Genomic DNA, 18,583 nt, shown 5'->3' on the forward strand with positions numbered 1-18,583 from the left:
ATGTTATTGGGGGAGGGGAGGCTTGGAACTGTGTATTATATGAGAGATGGTCCCACAGTCCTGACCACAACTGGTCATTAGAGATCCCATGGCAGTTTCTACTACAGCAGGGACACAAAATCCACGTAAGCTCCCTGGGGCAGGACCATCTTTTTGCCCTGTGTTTGTACAGCAGCTAACACACTGTGGTCCTAGTCTATGACTGAGGTTTATAGGCCCTACAATAATACAAATAATATGGCCAGGTCACTTCTTAATGTGAGCAATTACATTGTGCCTGCCTAAAGATTACCCTGTAGCGTCACTAAAAATAGTAATTTCACTTCCTGTTTATAAACCTGTTGTACAGTGTTCCTGGCTACTGTTAAAGTGCTACCATATTCCATAGGGTGGCTGCTGTGATCCCTGCATAGCAATATGCGGAGTGCTCTGAGGTCCCTGATGGATGCTGCTGCATTGATATAGCATCCTCAGTCCACAGCATCAGTCACCTTACTGCGCATCACCCATGCTGCTTATTGACGACAGGACAAAAAGTCATTGGCATGCAGGGCTTTTGAGCACTTTCAGGCAACAAAAGGATTGAATTAAAAAGAAGCTGCTTATGTAAGAAAGTTGACTTTATTTTGAAGTTATGCAAAAACATGTCTCTGCTCAGAGCTTTCTAGAAATCCAGCCGCACTGCATTACAATTACACCTAGCCACAATTTTGTACATTGTCTCCCATGAGCTGACCAGCTTCCAGATCAGCAAATGGCTTCCGTCTCCAGTTGTGTTTCACATACACCTGATGATCTTCACAGATTGCCTGGAGATACCCTACTCTCAACATGGAGAAACTTCAAGGCAATCCAGTGGAAAGAATGGCGATAGGTCCGTGTGAAGTGGAATGAGACAGCAACAGAAGTGCATCAACGCAGTGGATATGGCCTATCTAAACAGGGAAATTAGACTACTAGCTGGAAAGGGAAATCTATTGTTGGATGGGAAGCAGCCACACAAACCAGGGTGAGCGGACATGGAAATGGCTGATGCCAGGAGAGTTTGGCTGAAATGGGCCCTTCTTAAACCATTGGTTTCCTTTAGTCTCTGCATCCCTGACACCAATGACAACAAACCATTGGACTAGTCTCAATATTTATGAAAATAAAACCCTGCATACATGAAACAGAGAGTAGCAGAATTCATCATACAGCAGGTTTTGCTTCATGTCCCCCATGCAGCATCCAGAGAAGACGAGACTGGGGAAGAACAATCAAATATTTTGCTGCTATGTCCTGGTGGACAGCTGGAAGGTGAATGAAGTAAAATGAAATCAAATTGGGGAGCGGTCAGGCTGCTTAACCTGGTACAGCTACGCTCCAGATGGTGTCTCTTCCCATGCCTCCTACAAGAGGGGCTCAGCGTACTGGTGGCCACACACCTCCTACTTGCTTACATCTTCTGCAAGTGGAATTTGGAACTTCAGGTCTGCTGACTAACACATATCCCCTGCTGGAGACAGAAGTTCACTTCTTCCTAGCGAGGAGGTTTAACACTCCCAGCTGTCTGATGCAGGCATCCAGCTGTCTGTCGGCTTCATTATCCCCCAAAGACTTCACATTAGCTTGCTCAGTACATTCCTTCTGCAAGCGAAGCAGCTCCTGATCAGCTGTGGAGATGAAAGCCAGTCATTAGGTCCTTCCTCGTTCAGACAAATTGGTAGGGGTAACTATCAGAGTAATTAGGGTAGGGGAATGTTCACTGAGGCAATATGGGAGAGTGCACAGAGCTGGAAATCATCATGGCTTGGGTACCCTTTCTGGCAAGAGGCTGAAAGACAACTGCCACAGCCACTCAAGGAATAGCAAGAGCTCCACACACACCCCTACTGAGATTACAAAATAGCAACTCACGAAGGTGTGAGCTGAACCCCACGCAGCAGCCCTAATGATGTCACAGGAGGCTGCACACCAAGGGTAGCTGCTTTGATAGCAAGTATCTCCCTAGATGAACGAGCCCTAAATTGATAAGAAGACTGGATGCAATGTCTTTTCCTCCCAGAAATGGCTTGACCTTTGGATTTTTCTCCAATGGCCACAAACAGCCTGTTCTACCTTCTAAATTGAAAAATTATTAGTAGCTAATGGCTCTTGACATGCATATCCAAGACTCCCCAGGACACCTATGGGTCTCTGGGGCAAATCACAGATAGTGATTTAAACAGAGATGAAAATTCAATATAATTTCGGTCAGAAACTTGGGCTAGTGCCTATCTATCACTTTGCCTATGTGGAAAATGGTAAAACGTGATTAGCCATAAAGGCCGGCAATTCAAAGACTCTCATGGCTGACTTGTCCACTAAGAGCAAGACCTTTCATGAGAAGGGGTACAGAAAGCAGAGCCCTATGTGCTCAAAAGAGTCTTTCTGTGAGTTTGGTTGACCCATGGATCAATAAGCCCCTAGCTGGGAGGGTACAAGGTTGCCAGTCTTTTTAAAAATTGCTTTGCTGGGGACAGACCTTGACTTTTGGAGAAGACACCATCATGGCCAGATCGTGAACCACTGCTTTGTATATCCGACTCAGCCAACCTTGCACACCACACATCTCTGGCTTTGAAGAGGAAGTGACAAAGGTGTAGACTGCCATCAAGTTTAACACCCAAATGCAGAACTTCAATGGGCCTTCCAGTCTGGACCTGGCTAAGTCCACTATCTCAAGGAGATCCTGAAACCATTTTATTGTTATTCCAAAGTACGTTGAGATCCTTGGAGGAATCACTTTCAAGTTCTATCAGGAAAGGATCCATACGGGATTCTTCTATAGAGGCTCAATATAGAAGATTATTAATCACACCCAAACTCCTCAGATCTTTGGGGAAGTTTTGATGTGGATCCAAACTCTGTGCATCTTTATTATTATCCACAGAAGTTAAGAAGGTAAGGGGACACTTCAAGTTTAAAAAAAAAAAAAAGAATACTTAGATGTGTGATTAAGTGTTGTTACCAGCAATCTCCAAGAGTCCATTTGTGGGAGTCCTTCAGGCAGCAACAAGGGAGAGAAATTATTTTTTAAAAGAAAATGCTATTGTGAAACCACAGAAATTGACAGAGGGACTCAGGGATGGGCACCATGCTTGAACCTACTTTCAATTCATTTTTTGAAAGTGACTAGGTTTCAAGGTGACAGTGTCTGTTTCAGAAATGCCTAGAGTTCAAGACAGCACATCTGCTTTAATTTATCCAAGCAAAGGAAAAGTCAATTACCTGCATGGCTTTCTGCCTGTGCCTCGGAAAGCGTATTTTGGGTGGTCTCCAGTACCTTAGTCAGATGAATTTTCTCACTTTTAAACATACGCTGTTTCTGATGGAGAGAGGTTATCATGGTTTCTGATTCAGCTATCAACTGTTCTAATTTGGCCGCATCTGTCTGCTCACTAAAAAGGTAACCAGAAATAGAATGATCTTAAATTGGCGCCTAAAGTCTCCATTGACCCTAGTATTTAAATTAGGCACTACAAAAATCCTAGTAGGAAAACAGAAACATAGGAATTGCCAGACTGGATCCTTCTAGCCCAGTATCCTGTCTCCAATAGGGGCCAGTCCAGATTCATCAGAGGAAGGTCTAAGAATCCCACAGTAGATTATGTGGGATAATCTGCCCCACATGTAGGTCTCATCCTGATCTGTCATAGTTAAGAGATTATCTCAAGCCCTTGAAGCATGTGGTCTAATGTCCCTTCCAGAAAATTTGTTATCAATAATTACAACTGTGGATATCCCAGATACCCATAAGTGTCCAATCAAAGTATCCAGCCTGTCTTTCAAGAGCAAAAGTCTCACTGTAAAGGTAAATCATAGGATTAGTGGAGCTGCAACTCCCCCAATAGGCCATTTGCAATACTGCAGCATAAAGTTCATGCCACAACAGCAACAAGAATAAGATTAACAGCTCTAACAAAAGTTCCATTCATGTTCTTTTCCATTTTTTTCTGTGTGAATTTAATGCTTGTGAGACGTGATGGAAGACAGCCCCTACACACTGAATATCAACAACATGAAGCACTTGTGTAGCACTTCCCACTTCAAAGCTCTTTACAAACATTAACTAGCTAAAGACTGCAGCCATAGAGCCAGTACGTCTCACTCTCCTTACCTACAGGAGCCTCCTATAGGTGAGAGGAGATATTTCAGAAGAAGTTATTTTCATTCCAGTAGCATCCTTGGAGTCTCCAGTCAGGGCTCAGGGCCCCATCGTGCTAGGGGCTGTACAAACAAATAGGAAAATGACAGTTCCTGAGTTGAAGAGCTTCTTGATTAATGATGAGATGCAACAGATGGATGAAACTAACAGGTGGCGGTGGTGGAGCAGCAACAATCTTTTTGTGCTGTGTTTGTACAGCACCTAGCACAATGGGGTCCTGGTTCATGCCTGGGGCTCTTAGGTGCTACAAGAACAATAATATGCTGGCTTACATTCAGACTAGCTGTGCACACAACACAGTTTGCAACATTCTGCAGGCATCACAGCAGACATGAGTCTCTAAGAGGGATGTAAAGGAGCATAAGAGAGTGACCTTTAGAATTTTTGGGGGGTATGCAAGGGATAGCATGGGAGAAAGCATTGAGGTGCTTGTGGGAGAAGTTGACTAATGGGCCTGTCCTAAGAATGGGTTCTGAGATAAGCGGGACTGGGCAGGTGTCACTCATCTGAAGGGCAATTCCATGGGTTGGAGGCAACTTTTAAAGGGATCATTTCACAGACAGCTATGTTTTTCTAAAGCACTCCAGGAAGGCTTGCCATCGCCCTTGTGAGTCAGATGTAGCATAGTTAAGGCAGCAAGGGAAAATTAAGAGGACTTCTAGTGGTTAGGGTGCTAGCCTGGGACTCAGAAGTACCATGTTCAATTCCTATTTCGCCAAATTCCCTGTGTGACCTGAGGCAAGTCACTTAGTCTCTCTGTGCCTCAGTTTCCTCCCTCCATCTGTAACATAGATATGACAGCACTTCAAAGGGAGGCTGTGAGGATAAATACAGTAAAGAGAAATGTTCAGATACTACACTAAAGGCAGCGGGAGCAGATAAGTATCAGAGACAGATTATTTATATTGCAGTAGGGCCTACAAGGCCAGTCAAGATCAGGGTCAGACCTACTCACTGGACACACACACCACAAAAAGCCAGTCCCAGCCTCACAGAGCTTACAATACAAGTACAATCACCCTTTCATGTGAACAGCATCATGCCGGACATTTGGGGGTTTTATATATAGCCAGATTACATTAAAAGCACAGAGTGCCACACACTACACTAGGAATGTCTATCACTGAAGTGATCATCTGAATGTGCAATTTTACTCTAAAATATGAATGCAAAAATGGCACTGTGGGGCTCTGTGTGTATTGTTTCTAATGGACAGCAGATCAAATGCACTCAGTTTATAAGCTAAAGGATTTTTTTTCCTGTCAGCCCAACATACTCAGTCTGGGCTCTGACAGTCATGGTTGGGTGGTTGTGAGGGGAGGGGTGGTTGGGGTCTTTCCACCCCAAACATCATGTCTGGTAAAAGAGGTTCTATAGGCCAAACTAGGCCATCGGTGACACCTATGCCACCCACTGCATTCAGTGCAGCTGCTCAGGTGTAATTAAGTGCAACTTTGCAAACAATTCTGATGATGAATAAGATGGAAGAATCCAGCTCTCCCTCTCCTAAGTGTGCTGGCTTGGCAAAACTAAGAGGAGTTAAGACTTATTTTTGTCACTCATCTGAGGAAAGACAATTCTGTAAACACGCAAGGAGCGGACGTGAACAACAGGAATGTGCCATTTGTACAGTCACTTTTCAGAAGACAGTAGGTTACAGGTTAGCTTTGATACCTGATTGGACAAGAGAGCTAAGAAGTATTAACCTAATGGGTTGAACCCTCAGCTGAACCGTCCTTATGCCTGGCACAGCTGGGGAGAGAGGATGGCAAGATCGCACTAAACCATCTTTCCATCTCCCAAATCACGGGTATACAAAATGGCCCCCAGCATAACTTAGCACCTGCTCAAAATCATGCTGGCAGTAGCGATCTCTTAGGGACCAGTGTGCAGACAGAGAAACCTGTGTTCCAGCCCTAGCTCTCCTACCACCTGCCATGCCCTCAGCCCACATCTCTGCACCCTGACACACCTCCTTCACGTGTTGGGGGAGGGTGGGAGAGAAGTGGGTTGTGTACAGCCAGCTGGCACCTGCTTTATGCCATTGGAAGATTCCCCTACACTGGGGGAATCCTTGACTGACTCTTTAGGACAGCTTTCCTGCCACTTTGTGAGCAGGGCAAAGCTGATACTCTAGGAAACAAGGATCAAACGCAGCATCTTCTAAAAGTAATATAGGGAGCCAAAATGTTGTACAGCATATTTTGGAGGCAAGTTCCCTTATTTGAAATGGCAATCAACCCAGCAGGCAGATTCCCTCTGCATTTGAGGGAGAGTAAAGAGGAGGGATCTCCTGGTCTTAGATGAAAGTTTGTTACCATTGCTGCAAGTGGAATAGCACATCAGTGCTCTGTCTCAGACATTTCTAATGTGCCCATCACTGTAGTATTTTGATATATGAATCTACAAAGAATCACTGAGGTCTAAGTGAATCTGATTGTTGCCATACATCAAGCTTCAAAACTGTTGAAGAATGGAAGATTTTTAAGGGACATTGCATTATTAGTAGTCATTTGCTTATGCTAACCCATGTGGGCTTGCTTTGTTTATACTGTGGATAGTGAAAGACATACCTAGCCAAAGGAATCAAACCTAGTCCGGATCAAGGGACAGCTGGTATTTAATGCAGAAGGACAAGCAATAGGCCCCACAGAGTCCACCTCATAGAATCATAGAATATCAGGGTTGGAAGGGACCTCAGGAGGTCATCTAGTCCAACCCCCTGCTCAAAGCAGGACCAATTCCCAACTAAATCATCCCAGCCAGGGCTTTGTCAAGCCGGGCCTTAAAAACCTCTAAGGAAGGAGATTCTACCACCTCCCTAGGTAACCCATTCCAGTGCTTCACCACCCTCCTAGTGAAATAGTGTTTCCTAATATCCAACCTAGACCCCCACTGCAACTTGAGACCATTGCTCCTTGTTCTGTCATCTGCCAGCACTGAGAACAGCCTAGCTCCATCCTCTTTGGAACCGCCCTTCAGGTAGTTGAAAGCAGCTATCAAATCCCCCCTCATTCTTCTCTTCTGGAGACTAAACAATCCCAGTTCCCTCAGCCTCTCCGCATAAGTCATGTGCTCCAGACCCCTAATCATTTTTGTTGCCCTCTGCTGGACTCTTTCCAATTTTTCCACATCCTTCTTGTAGTGTGGGGCCCAAAACTGGACACAGTACTCCAGATGAGGCCTCACCAATGCCAAATAGAGTGGAATGATCACGTCCCTCGATCTGCTGGCAATGCCCCTACTTATACAGCCCAAAATGCCGTTAGCCTTCTTGGCAACAAGAGCACACTCTTGACTCATATCCAGCTTCTCGTCCACTGTGACCCCTAGGTCCTTTTCTGCATAACTGCTACCTAGCCATTCGGTCCCTAGTCTGTAGCAGTGCATAGGATTCTTCCGTCCTAAGTGCAGGACTCTGCACTTGTCCTTGTTGAACCTCATCAGGTTTTTTTGGCCCAATCTTCTAATTTGTCTAGGTCCCTCTGTATCCGATCCCTACCCTCCAGTGTATCTACCACGCCTCCCAGTTTAGTGTCATCCGCAAACTTGCTGAGAGTGCAGTCCACACCATCCTCCAGATCATTAATAAAGATATTAAACAAAACCGGCCCCAGGACCGACCCTTGGGGCACTCCGCTTGAAACCGGCTGCCAACTAGACATGGAGCCATTGATCACTACCCGACGATCTAGCCAGCTTTCTATCCACCTTACAGTCCATTCATCCAGCCCATACTTCTTTAACTTGGCGGCAAGAATACTGTGGGAGACCGTATCAAAAGCTTTGCTAAAGTCAAGGAATAACACATCCACTGCTTTCCCCTCATCCACAGAGCCAGTTATCTCATCATAGAAGGCAATTAGGTTAGTCAGGCACGACTTCCCCTTGGTGAATCCATGCTGACTGTTCCTGATCACTTTCCTCTCCTCTAAGTGTTTCATAATTGATTCCTTGAGGACCTGCTCCATGATTTTTCCAGGGACTGAGGTGAGGCTGACTGGCCTGTAGTTCCCCGGATCCTCCTTCTTCCCTTTTTTAAAGATAGGCACTACATTAGCCTTTTTCCAGTCATCCGGGACCTCCCCCAATCGCCATGAGTTTTCAAAAATAATGGCCAATGGCTCTGCAATCTCATCCGCCAACTCCTTTAGCACCCTCGGATTCAGCGCATCCGGCCCCATGGACTTGTGCTCGTCCAGTTTTTCTAAATAGTCCCGAACCACTTCTTTCTCCACAGAGGGCTGGTCACCTTCTCCCCATACTGTGCTGCCCAGTGCAGCAGTCCGGGAGCTGACCTTGTTCGTGAACACAGAGGCAAAAAAATCATTGAGTACATTAGCTTTTTCCACATCCTCGGTCACTAGGTTGCCTCCCTCATTCAGTAAGGGGCCCACCTTTCCTTGACTTTCTTCTTGTTGCTAACATACCTGAAGAAACCCTTCTTGATACTCTTAACATCTCTTGCTAGCTGCAACTCCAAGTGTGATTTGGCCTTCCTGATTTCACTCCTGCATGCCTGAGCAATATTTTTATACTCCTCCCTGGTCATTTGTCCAATCTTCCACTTCTTGTAAGCTTCTTTTTCTTTTTTTTCCCTTGCTTGCACCTGGCAATGTCCCCTCTTTACCCAAGCAGAGAGCACATCACATACCTGCAGCTTCAACCCCATCCCATAATTGAATCAATCAGGTACATAAGGGGCAGCCCTTGGGCTCCTGGCAGTTCACCAGCCAGCCCACTCCTCTGATTATTCTCTATTACTCCCAGGAAACTAACTGCTCAAATGCTATTATTTGATTTCACATAATGAACAATCTTAAGCATACAGCATATGTACAGTCTCTGTATCAATAATATAAACAGTTCTGTTGTGGTACATGTGCCTGTTTAATCAGTTTCTTTGAAGAGGCCATGGTAGCATCCTGCTAATTACCCCAAGATCATAATTAGAAGTATATTGCAAGCCATATATTTTTCTCAAACATCCTCTGCTCTAACCGGAAGGATCTATACCTGGTATCTTGAGCAATATCCTTTTTCAGCCTTTTCAGCTCAGATGCAACAGCTTGAAGTTGTTCTCGAGTCTTGAATTCCTCTTCCAATACTGGATGCAAATGCACAATCTGTGCTGCCAGTGACAGACAGTTGTCTCTTTCTGTGACACTACAAAATGAGAGTACAAAAGCATTATTTCTCTTCCCAGTCACTGTTCTAGTGACTACAATTTGTGTTGGTTATATATAGCAGAAGTGCTTTATACAACATACCAGCATCAAAATTCAACCATTGAGTTGTCTGTAAAAAGCCCTTTCACGTTCATTTACAGAAAGTTTCCTGCCAACCAAAGACCTTGTGATATGGCAGTGACATTAAATCCACATACATAGGTTTCTGACTTAATAGTGCAGTCTGCAAGTACTATTAAAATGTAGTTGTGATTAAAACATAAAGCTAAACATGATGCTAATTAATTAGTAATATTAAAAGATTTATTAGGAGACGTACTATTGTGCTCTTTCTGTCTCAAGTCTCATGATCTCATCCTTCTCTGTGCTCACTCTCACTTCGATTTCATGTACCTTACCCACCAGGAATGATAGCAACATCTGGAAAGGCAAAATAGGGAAAAGAATTCAAGTAAACACAAAACAAGCCAGATACCACGGTGAGATGGGAAGATTTATTTTTAAAACAGATGTAACACTGGTTGGGTTGTCAGCAGCAGGGACTGAACCTTCAAACTTGGTTTCTGAAAGCCTCTAGTGTCTGAGATAGAAGAGCCAGCTCTGTTAGCCAAAGCTATAGGAGGCTCATCAACCTCTACATGTGACCCAGCCACCACCAGAGGGGGACAGAGCGCCACACTGAGTGCGTGTTAGTCCTGTGATGTTTTATTTCAATGAATATTTTTATGATAACATTAACTGTCATTAGACCAGGAGATGTCTGTCTATTGGAGTTAGCACAGGCCTGCGAGCAAGGAACCATGAGACCACTAAGCAAACCCAGATCACACCAACATTGCCAACAGGCAAGCTGGGGTGACACTAGTTTTTAAGCATACTCATCAGCCTGATGCTATTTCAACAGTCAAGAGCCTGTTTAAACCACTAAAAATAGATTTGTAATGAAAGCCCCCCACACACATAGACCATAATGAAATACATCCCCTCATGCACAGAAGTTTACCTCTAGGTCCCCACTGCTTAGGTCAGAGAGCAAGTCATCTTCATCCAACGTTAAATAGGACTGTACCTTTTCCATCTTTGACCCTGTAAAAAGAGATACATTCAATGGTGTGCAAGAGGAGCCCCTAATGACATTTCAGCCACCTCAATGAAAGGTACGTTGGGCTGATTTCCCCTGGCTCCAAGGGAGCTCAAAACTCTGGGTCCTGGCAAATCATCCCTGCCAGAAATGACTTATCCCTGAAGCTCATGGAAAGAACTTCTGAAGAGCAGATTTTTTGGCTTTTGAAATTAACCAGATTACACCAAGAGTCAGATATTTAAAATAATTCCCATGGAAGGATACAGCAAGAGTGGTCTTCACCCACAAGGATCCCACTTAGCCATGTCCTCAATGTACTCTGCATATTTTCCAGGTGTAAAGTCCACGTATTTTTGGCAAAGTGCATCATGTTTGTTCACCACGTGGCATGGCCTCTCTTCACTCAGTTACTGTTATAAGGAAGTGTTAGTGTTCAAACCGGAAAAATAAATGAATACAATCATAGAATATCAGGGTTGGAAGGGACCTCAGGAGGTCATTAAGTCCAACCCCCGGCTCAAAGCAGGACCAATCCCCAGACAGATTTTTGCCCCAGATCCCTAAATGGCCCCATCGATTCCTCAGCCTCTCTTTTGCAAGTGCAAAATCCCCTAAAATCAAGGAGTTTATTCCAGACTAAGGGAGAGAATTTGTCAGAACCCCTTGGTAAAGCAGTGGTGGCACATCACTGAGTTAACAAAGTCCATTCAGATAACACTGAGCTTTTAGGGCCTGCTCCTATTGAGATGACTCTAGACCAGGGGTCGGCAACCTTTCAGAAGTGAAGTGATGTGCCGAGTCTTCATTTATTCACTCTAATTTAAGGTTTCGCGTGCCAGTAATACATTTTAACGTTTTTAGAAGGTCTCTTTCTATAAGTCTATAATATATAACTAAACTATTGTTGTATGTAAAGTAAATAAGGTTTTTAAACTGTTTAGAAGCTTCATTTAAAATTAAATTAAAATGCAGAGCCCCCCAGACTGGTGGCCAGGACCCGGGCAGTCTGAGTGCCACTGAAAATCAGCTCGTGGGCCGCCTTCGGCACGCGTGCCATAGGTTGCCTACCCCTGCTCTAGAATGTTGCTACTGATTTCAAGGGGAGCAAAGCCTTTGTCAAGAACCTCTGTAGAAAACACATTATCGTCTCTCCTCCACAAACCTGCCTGTAAATCCATCTTGAATCACCAGTAAAATGAGCAGGCCAGGCTCAGCTTGCTCTCTAGTGGGCCACCATTAAATCCCTTCAAAATCTGTCAGCCAAGCAGCCCCTGTCTCACTGGGCCCCCGGCTGGACCAGACCATGGGAAGAACTGCAGTGAGGAGCAGGCAAGTGGGATGCTAGAAAGAGGAGTAAGTAAGTGGCAGGGAGGGACAGATGTTGGGGGCCCCAGCCCACTCCACCAGCTGTAACCCATCTTCCTCCAGCAACCCCGAAGCTTCCCCTACCTCAGCCACCCCCACAAACCCAGCTTCCCTTAGCTACTTCCTGCCCCCCCAAGCCCCTCCATCCAGACCAGCCAACCCCCCCCCCCCATCTTCAGCCCCTCCACCCCCAACCACCATTCTTTGGCCCCCTTTGCTATAGGCAGCCCTCCCCTGCCTTCCCCCCACACATGCCCCCCAAGGTCCCAGCCCTCCCCCACTTCGGCCCCCCCTGCCCCAACCCCCCACTCCTCCCCCACTTCAGCCCCTCTGCCCCAGCCCTCTCCAGCTCCCCCACTTCGGCCCCTCTGCCCCAGCCGCCCCAGCCTTCCCCCACTTCAACCCGTCTGCCCCAGCCCTCTCCAGCCACGTCGGCCCCTCTGCTCCAGCCCCTCCTACCTCCACCGCCCTCCTTCGGCCCCAGACCCCAGCGGCACCCACCCACCCACCCACTTGATGGCGCGGGCTGCACTGACCTCGCACTGCTGTCAATCATCACATGCAAATGAACACGCGGGCTAATTTGCATATTCGCCCCCCGCCCCCACAGGAGCCGGCTGGGTCTGCCGCGCGCCGCCCCCTCTCCCGCTTTCAAACCCGCCGCTTGCAGTGAGCTCATCACCCTGCGCCGCGGCCGCAACCATAGAGCTGGGGCGCGGCTGCCGCTCTATGGTCCCCTCCGGCGAAGGCGCTCGTGCCGGTGGCACGCACGCCCCCTGCTGGGCGGAGGGACAGCAACATGCCGCCTGCTGAAACCCCAGCTCCAGGAGCCCTGCGACCCGGGGAGAGCGCGGCTCGCGGGCAGTGTCTAGCCCTGGCCATTGCCAGGAGCAGCCTGAAAACCCCAAACCTGGACAGCACCAGAGCCAGGTGGCCACTGCACAGACTAACGGCCATCCTGGGTCAGAGCAATGGCCCGTCTAGCCTGGTAGCCTGCCCCCGACAGCGGCCGGGCAATGATCAGAACAGGGCAATTTATGGGGCGTGATCCCTCCCCTGCCGTCCGCTCCCAGCACCTGGCAGTCAAAGGTTTAGTGACACCCAGCGCATGGGGTTGCATCCCTGCCCATCCTGGCTAATAGCCATTGATGGACCTATCCTAGGGCGACCAGACAGCAAGTGTGAAAAATCGGGACAGGGGTGGGGGGTAATAGGAGCCTATATAAGAAAAAGACCCAAAAATCAGGACTGTCCCTATAAAATTGGGACATCTGGTCACCCTAATCCTCCAGGAACTTATCTAGTTCTTTTTTGAACCCAGATGTAGTTTTGGCCTTCACAACATCCCCTGGCAACGAGCGCCACAGGTTGTGTGAAGAAGTAGTTCCTTCTGTTTGTTTTAAACCTGCTGCCTATACATTTCCTTGGGTGACCCCTGGTTCTTGTGTTATGTGAAAAGGTAAATAACACTTCCTTATTCACTTTCTCCACACTGTGACTGAAGGTACCCCTGTACTCACACACCATTGTAATAATCCTTGTACAGAGTATGTCTTGTGAGGTATCAGTTGAAAACTCATCATTTGCTGCCCCTTGTCCTGGTAAAATCTGTGTGGCCAGATCGTATTTGAAGTTATAAGATTCCCCTGTATGGTGTTATTAACACCTGTTCCAAACTGAGGTTGGAAAACAGGTCTGTCCTAAATAAAGGAGTGTGTGCTCTGCTTAATTTGCATTTAAGCAGTAAACAGAGTCATCAAGCAGAAAGGGGAGATAAAGAAAGCTCAAACAGGTGAGGGAAAGCAGGGAACATCTTTCTCCATAGATCTTTTGTCTCCTAGTACCAGCTGGAAAAGTTTTTCAAGATTAGGACTGAACTAAGTTCCTTGTAAGTTGCACAGTTGCTCAGCAGGCTATCAAGTGCCAGGCAGTTCTGGTGTCCCTCCCCCCACTGTCATGTGCTGCTCCTGCCCTCTGCCTTGGAGCTGCTCCCAGGAGCCTCCTGCTTGCTGTGCAGGGGGTGGGGAGGGGAGAAGAGGGCACTGATGTCAGGGTGTCCCTCTCCCCCCACCCCTGTACCCCATCTCCACATACCAGGGATGGGTACATGACAGGGCTCAGGAGGGAGGGAGCTTGCTGGCAGCTGCTGCTGTGTCTGAACTTCCTGATCTATTTAAAAGGGCAGTGTACTTAAAGTGGCAACACATGTCTTTGTCTCTCTCACGCACACACAGTGTGTGTCTTTGTCACAACATACACACACAGTGTGTGTCTGTCTCTCACACACACAGTGTGTGTCTCTGTCACACACACACATACACACACCTCCCAACACACACTTATATTGTTGTTGTTACTTCTTGATACTTCTTTCAAAGTGAGTTATTTTAGTTTTTTGGCTGGTCTATGCATTTCATAATTTTTATTTCTCTCTTACACTTAAATTTAATTCTTTGAGTAGTGAGTTTTAAAATGCCTAACCTGTCCTGGCTGGAGTAATTATCCTTATGGTAACTTTTAAAAAATATATATTATATCTAGGTTTTTGGTTTCTACTGGTGGTGCACATCCACCTCGATATGGTTCTCATAACAAAATTCATTCCACACATGGATACAAAAAAATTGGAGGGAACACTGACTGACACTATAAAAAGGAGGGACAAACATGCCAAGGGATCCCCTCCTTCTCTTTCCCTGCCCATCACATGATTGGCACCAGAAGCAAAAAAGGAAGCATTCATTTAACTCAGGGAGAAAAGGTTCTGACCTAAGACATTTGGTCAGTAAAACTGCTGAAAGCATATGGAGAGAAATTTTGCTTGTATCTGAGATTGTTAAGTAAGGCATGACTTTACACCAAATAAGTAGCATTTTAACTTTATTTTCTTGTAACCATTTCTGATTTTTATGCCTCATTACTTGTACTCACTTAAAATCTATCCCCTTGTGGTCAATAAACTTGTTTTATTGTTATATCTAATCCAGTGTGATTAAATTGAAGTGTTTGGGAAACTCCATTTGGGATGGCAAGTTGTGTGCATATTATTTCTTTTAAAGAAACAATGCACTTTATATAAACTTGTGTTGTCCAGGAGAGGGCTGGGCAGTACAGGACATACATTTCTGGGGGGAAATCTAAGACTGGGAGTGTGTTGGGGTCACTCTGCAGTATAACCAAGGCTGGTAAGAGCCAAGGTCTAACTGGCTGCAGCTCGTACACAGACATAGCTGGGAGTGACTTGCATGCTGGAGGTTGTCTGTGAGCAGTCCAGGCTGGAGGCTACAGCAGCAAAGCAGTGTAAAGGGAACCCCAGGTTAGAGGGCAGGAGGGACACAGCTACTCAATAATCTGGATTGTACCCTAGTATGTCATACACACCATTCATGATTTTATAGACTTCTATCACAGGGGTTTTCAACCTATGGTCCACGGACCCCTGTGGGTCTGCGGACTATGTCTAAGGGGTCCATGAAAGGTTGTCATTACCACAGAGCCGTGGTATCTGAGGATCTGCAGACTATGTCTAAGATTTCCAAAGGGGTCTGCACTTCCATTAAATTTTTTTTAGGGGTTCACAAATGAAAAAAGGTTGAAAATCACTGCTCTATCATATCCCCTCTATTCATCTCCTTTCCCATCTGAATAGTCCCAGTCTTTTTAATCTCTCCTCATATGGAAGCTGTTCCATACCTTTAATCATTTTTATTGCCCTTCTCTGTACCTTTTCCATTTCTAATATATTTTTTAAGATGGGGTGACTACAATTGCATGCAGTATTCAAGGTGTGGCCATACCATGGATTTATATAGTGGCATTAATGATATTCAATGTCATATGATCTATTCCTTTCCAAAATGGTTCCTGTTGGGTTTTTTGACTGTCGCGGCACATTGAGTGGATGTTTTCAGAGAACTATTCACAATGACTCCAAGATCTCTTTCTTGAGTGGTAACAGCTCATTTAGACCTCATTATTTTGTTAAGTATAGTTGGGATTATGTTTTCCAATATGCATTTCTTAGCATTTATCAACATAGAATTTCATCTGCCATTTGTTGCCCAGTCACCCAGTTTTGTGAGATCCCTTTGTAACTCTTCTCAGTCTGCTTTGGTCTTTAACTCTTTTGAGCAATTTTGTATCATCTGCAAACTTTGCCTCCTCACTATTCACTTTTTCCAGATTATTTATGAATATATTGAACAGTACTGGTCCCAGTACAGATCCCTCGGGGACACCGCTATTTACCTCTCTCCAGTCTAAAAAGTGACCATTTATTTCTACCCTCTTTCCTGTCCTTTAACCAGTTCTGATCCAGGAGACGAGCTTCCCTCTTATGCCATGGCTGCTTAATTTGCTTAAGAGTCTTTGGTGAGGGACCTTGTAAGACTTTGTGAAAGTCCAAGTACACTAATATCAACTGGATTACCTATGTCCACGTATGTTGTCTCCCTCAAATAATTCTAATAGAGGGGTGAGGCATGATTTCCCTTTACAAAAGAACCATACATGCGTATAGAAGTTCTCAGGATATTCAAAGTCAATCACATGATTTTTTCAGGATGTGATTTTGGAACAATTGGTATTGGCAATACTAGGAAAGAGGCATGAGAGCAGGGAATTCCCCGCTAATACTGAACTGAGCCTCAGTGGGCCAGATTTATTAAAGGGATGATTTCAAAGGGAGGTATCCATTCAGGTGCTTTTGAAAACTCCACTAGACACCTCTTTACATCATTAGGCACCTAAATACCTTTACAATTTTGGCCCTATGACTAAGATCATACACACTTAGGAGTAATACAGCAACTGCACTGGCCAGGGGAAAGGGCAGCAGATGCAAGCAGGACACAACCAGGCATAGTGCCTAATCGTGCACCTTTGTAGTCAGTGGGAGCGTTGCCATCAACTTCAAGAGGCACAGAATCAAACCCTCGGTTCTTGGCAAAGGGTTAGCTAGTTTCCTTCAGGGGTAGCAGTCTTTGTGCTCTTAATTTTATGCTTATGAGCAGCAGTGCAAAGATTGACGGTTGCCCGCTTTGGCTGAATTTTGTCATCCTGCTGCTTGCTGAGCAGCTGTCCTTGGAGAACAGAGCCCACGGCTTTTACGTACCTGAACCTTATTCAGTTAACACCCTCAGAACCAGCTGTGGGATCTAGCACCCATAGGATATAGCAGAATCAGAGGGGGTGGAGAGACAGGAGATGAGAATGATTAGAAGCCTGGAGAGACTTCCATCTGAGGAGCGTGCAAACACTGGGATTGTTTAGCTGACGGAATGTTAGGGATACACAAAATATTGCCTGATATAATGATAAGTCAGGCACTGCTATTCACCTTCTCATAACAGAAGCACCCAGGGGCGTTCAATGAAATTGAAAAAAACATGTCAATAATAAAAGGAAATATTTTTTACACAATGTATAATTAGCCTGTGGAACTCACTGACACAAGATATTGTTCAGGGCAAAAACACAGGAGTTAGAAAAGGATTATATGTGTATATGACTAAGGAGAACAGCTTATTACACTGGACAGGATAAAAGAAAGGATAAAACCCCTCCTATTTCAGGGCACAAACCAGGCACTAAGGCCCAGATCCTCAAAAGGTATGTAAGCACCTACCTCCCATTGAAATCAATAGATCAGCACCTATAGCTCTGCCTGGGAAAAAATTTCCCTATGGGCAGGCTATTCCATTGCTGCCTGCTGCAGTGTCTCTTGCTTCTTCCTCTGAAGCAGTTGGTACTACTGGCCACTCCCAGTGAGGGGATTCTGGGCAAGATGGCCCTCCGCTCTGTTCCAGGGTGGCAATTCCTATGCTCTGTTGAAACAGATGGCCTTATAGTTAAAGCACTGGACCAGGACTCAGAAGACCTGGGTTCAATTCCCAGCTCAGCCTGTGGGACCTTAGACTTTATCGCTGTACCTCAGAAATACATAGATAAGATGGTGGGGTTTAAGAGTTACCTTGTTGTCAGAGAGCCCACAGCAGGGCCAAGCTGATAGACTCATCTAAGAATCTTTGCTAGGGTCTAAATGGTGACAGGGTTTGCATTTCTCAATGGGGGCATGAACGGGGAGGGAAGAGTTCTGAGGCAGGTAAACAGCAGAAGAGGTTCTCTGATTCTGATGACAGCAGGCAGCATTGGGTGTTTCATAAAACAACTTTTTTCTGAAGCTATCTTTCTATGAGATATGCTCTAGCTCCACAAAAAGTTACAGGCTTGATGCAGGAGTTACTGGCTGCCATTCTCTGGCCTGTTATGCAGGAGCTCAGCATACCTAATCATAATGTATTTCTTCAGGCCTTAAAAATCTATTAAAAGTACAGTAGAACCTCAGAATTATGAACCACTCAGGAACGGAGGCTGTAACTCTGAAATGTTTGCAACTCTAAACAAAACAGTATGGTTGTGCTTTCGAAACTTTGTAACTGAACATTGACTCACTACAGCTTTGAAACTTTACTATGCAGAAAATGCTTCTTTTAACCATCTTAATTTAAATGAAACAAGCACAGAAACAGTTTCTTCACCACGTCAAATCTTTTCTTTAAACTTTTTTTTTTTATTCAACACAGTACTGTACTGGCTTTTTATTTTATTTTTGGGGGGGGGGAGAGGGGGGGAGGGAGTGTCTCTGCTGCAGTCTGGTTGCGTACTTCCAGTTCCAAATGAGGTGTGTGTTTGACCAGTCAGTCTGTAACTCTGAGGTTCTACTGTATCTGAATTTAATTCTCCAAACCCTTGGGGCCC

At 45.4% G+C, this 18,583-nt stretch overlaps 1 protein-coding gene across 1 annotated transcript; it reads right to left on the bottom strand.

Moving 5' to 3' along the window:
• Positions 1 to 1,121: 1,121 nt before the first annotated feature.
• Positions 1,122 to 12,408, bottom strand: LOC135885855 (uncharacterized). Its single transcript, XM_065413762.1, has 6 exons — positions 12,361 to 12,408; positions 10,379 to 10,461; positions 9,695 to 9,795; positions 9,203 to 9,352; positions 3,250 to 3,419; positions 1,122 to 1,652 (listed from the first exon to the last, which is right to left on the bottom strand). The coding sequence occupies exons 2-6, from the start codon at positions 10,451 to 10,453 to the stop codon at positions 1,510 to 1,512; spliced, it is 639 nt and encodes a 212-aa protein (XP_065269834.1). The 5' UTR covers positions 10,454 to 10,461; positions 12,361 to 12,408; the 3' UTR covers positions 1,122 to 1,509.
• Between the last annotated feature and the right edge of the window lie 6,175 nt (positions 12,409 to 18,583).

This window comes from Emys orbicularis, chromosome 11 (assembly GCF_028017835.1).
Source record: "Emys orbicularis isolate rEmyOrb1 chromosome 11, rEmyOrb1.hap1, whole genome shotgun sequence".
NCBI classification, from domain to species: domain Eukaryota; kingdom Metazoa; phylum Chordata; order Testudines; family Emydidae; genus Emys; species Emys orbicularis.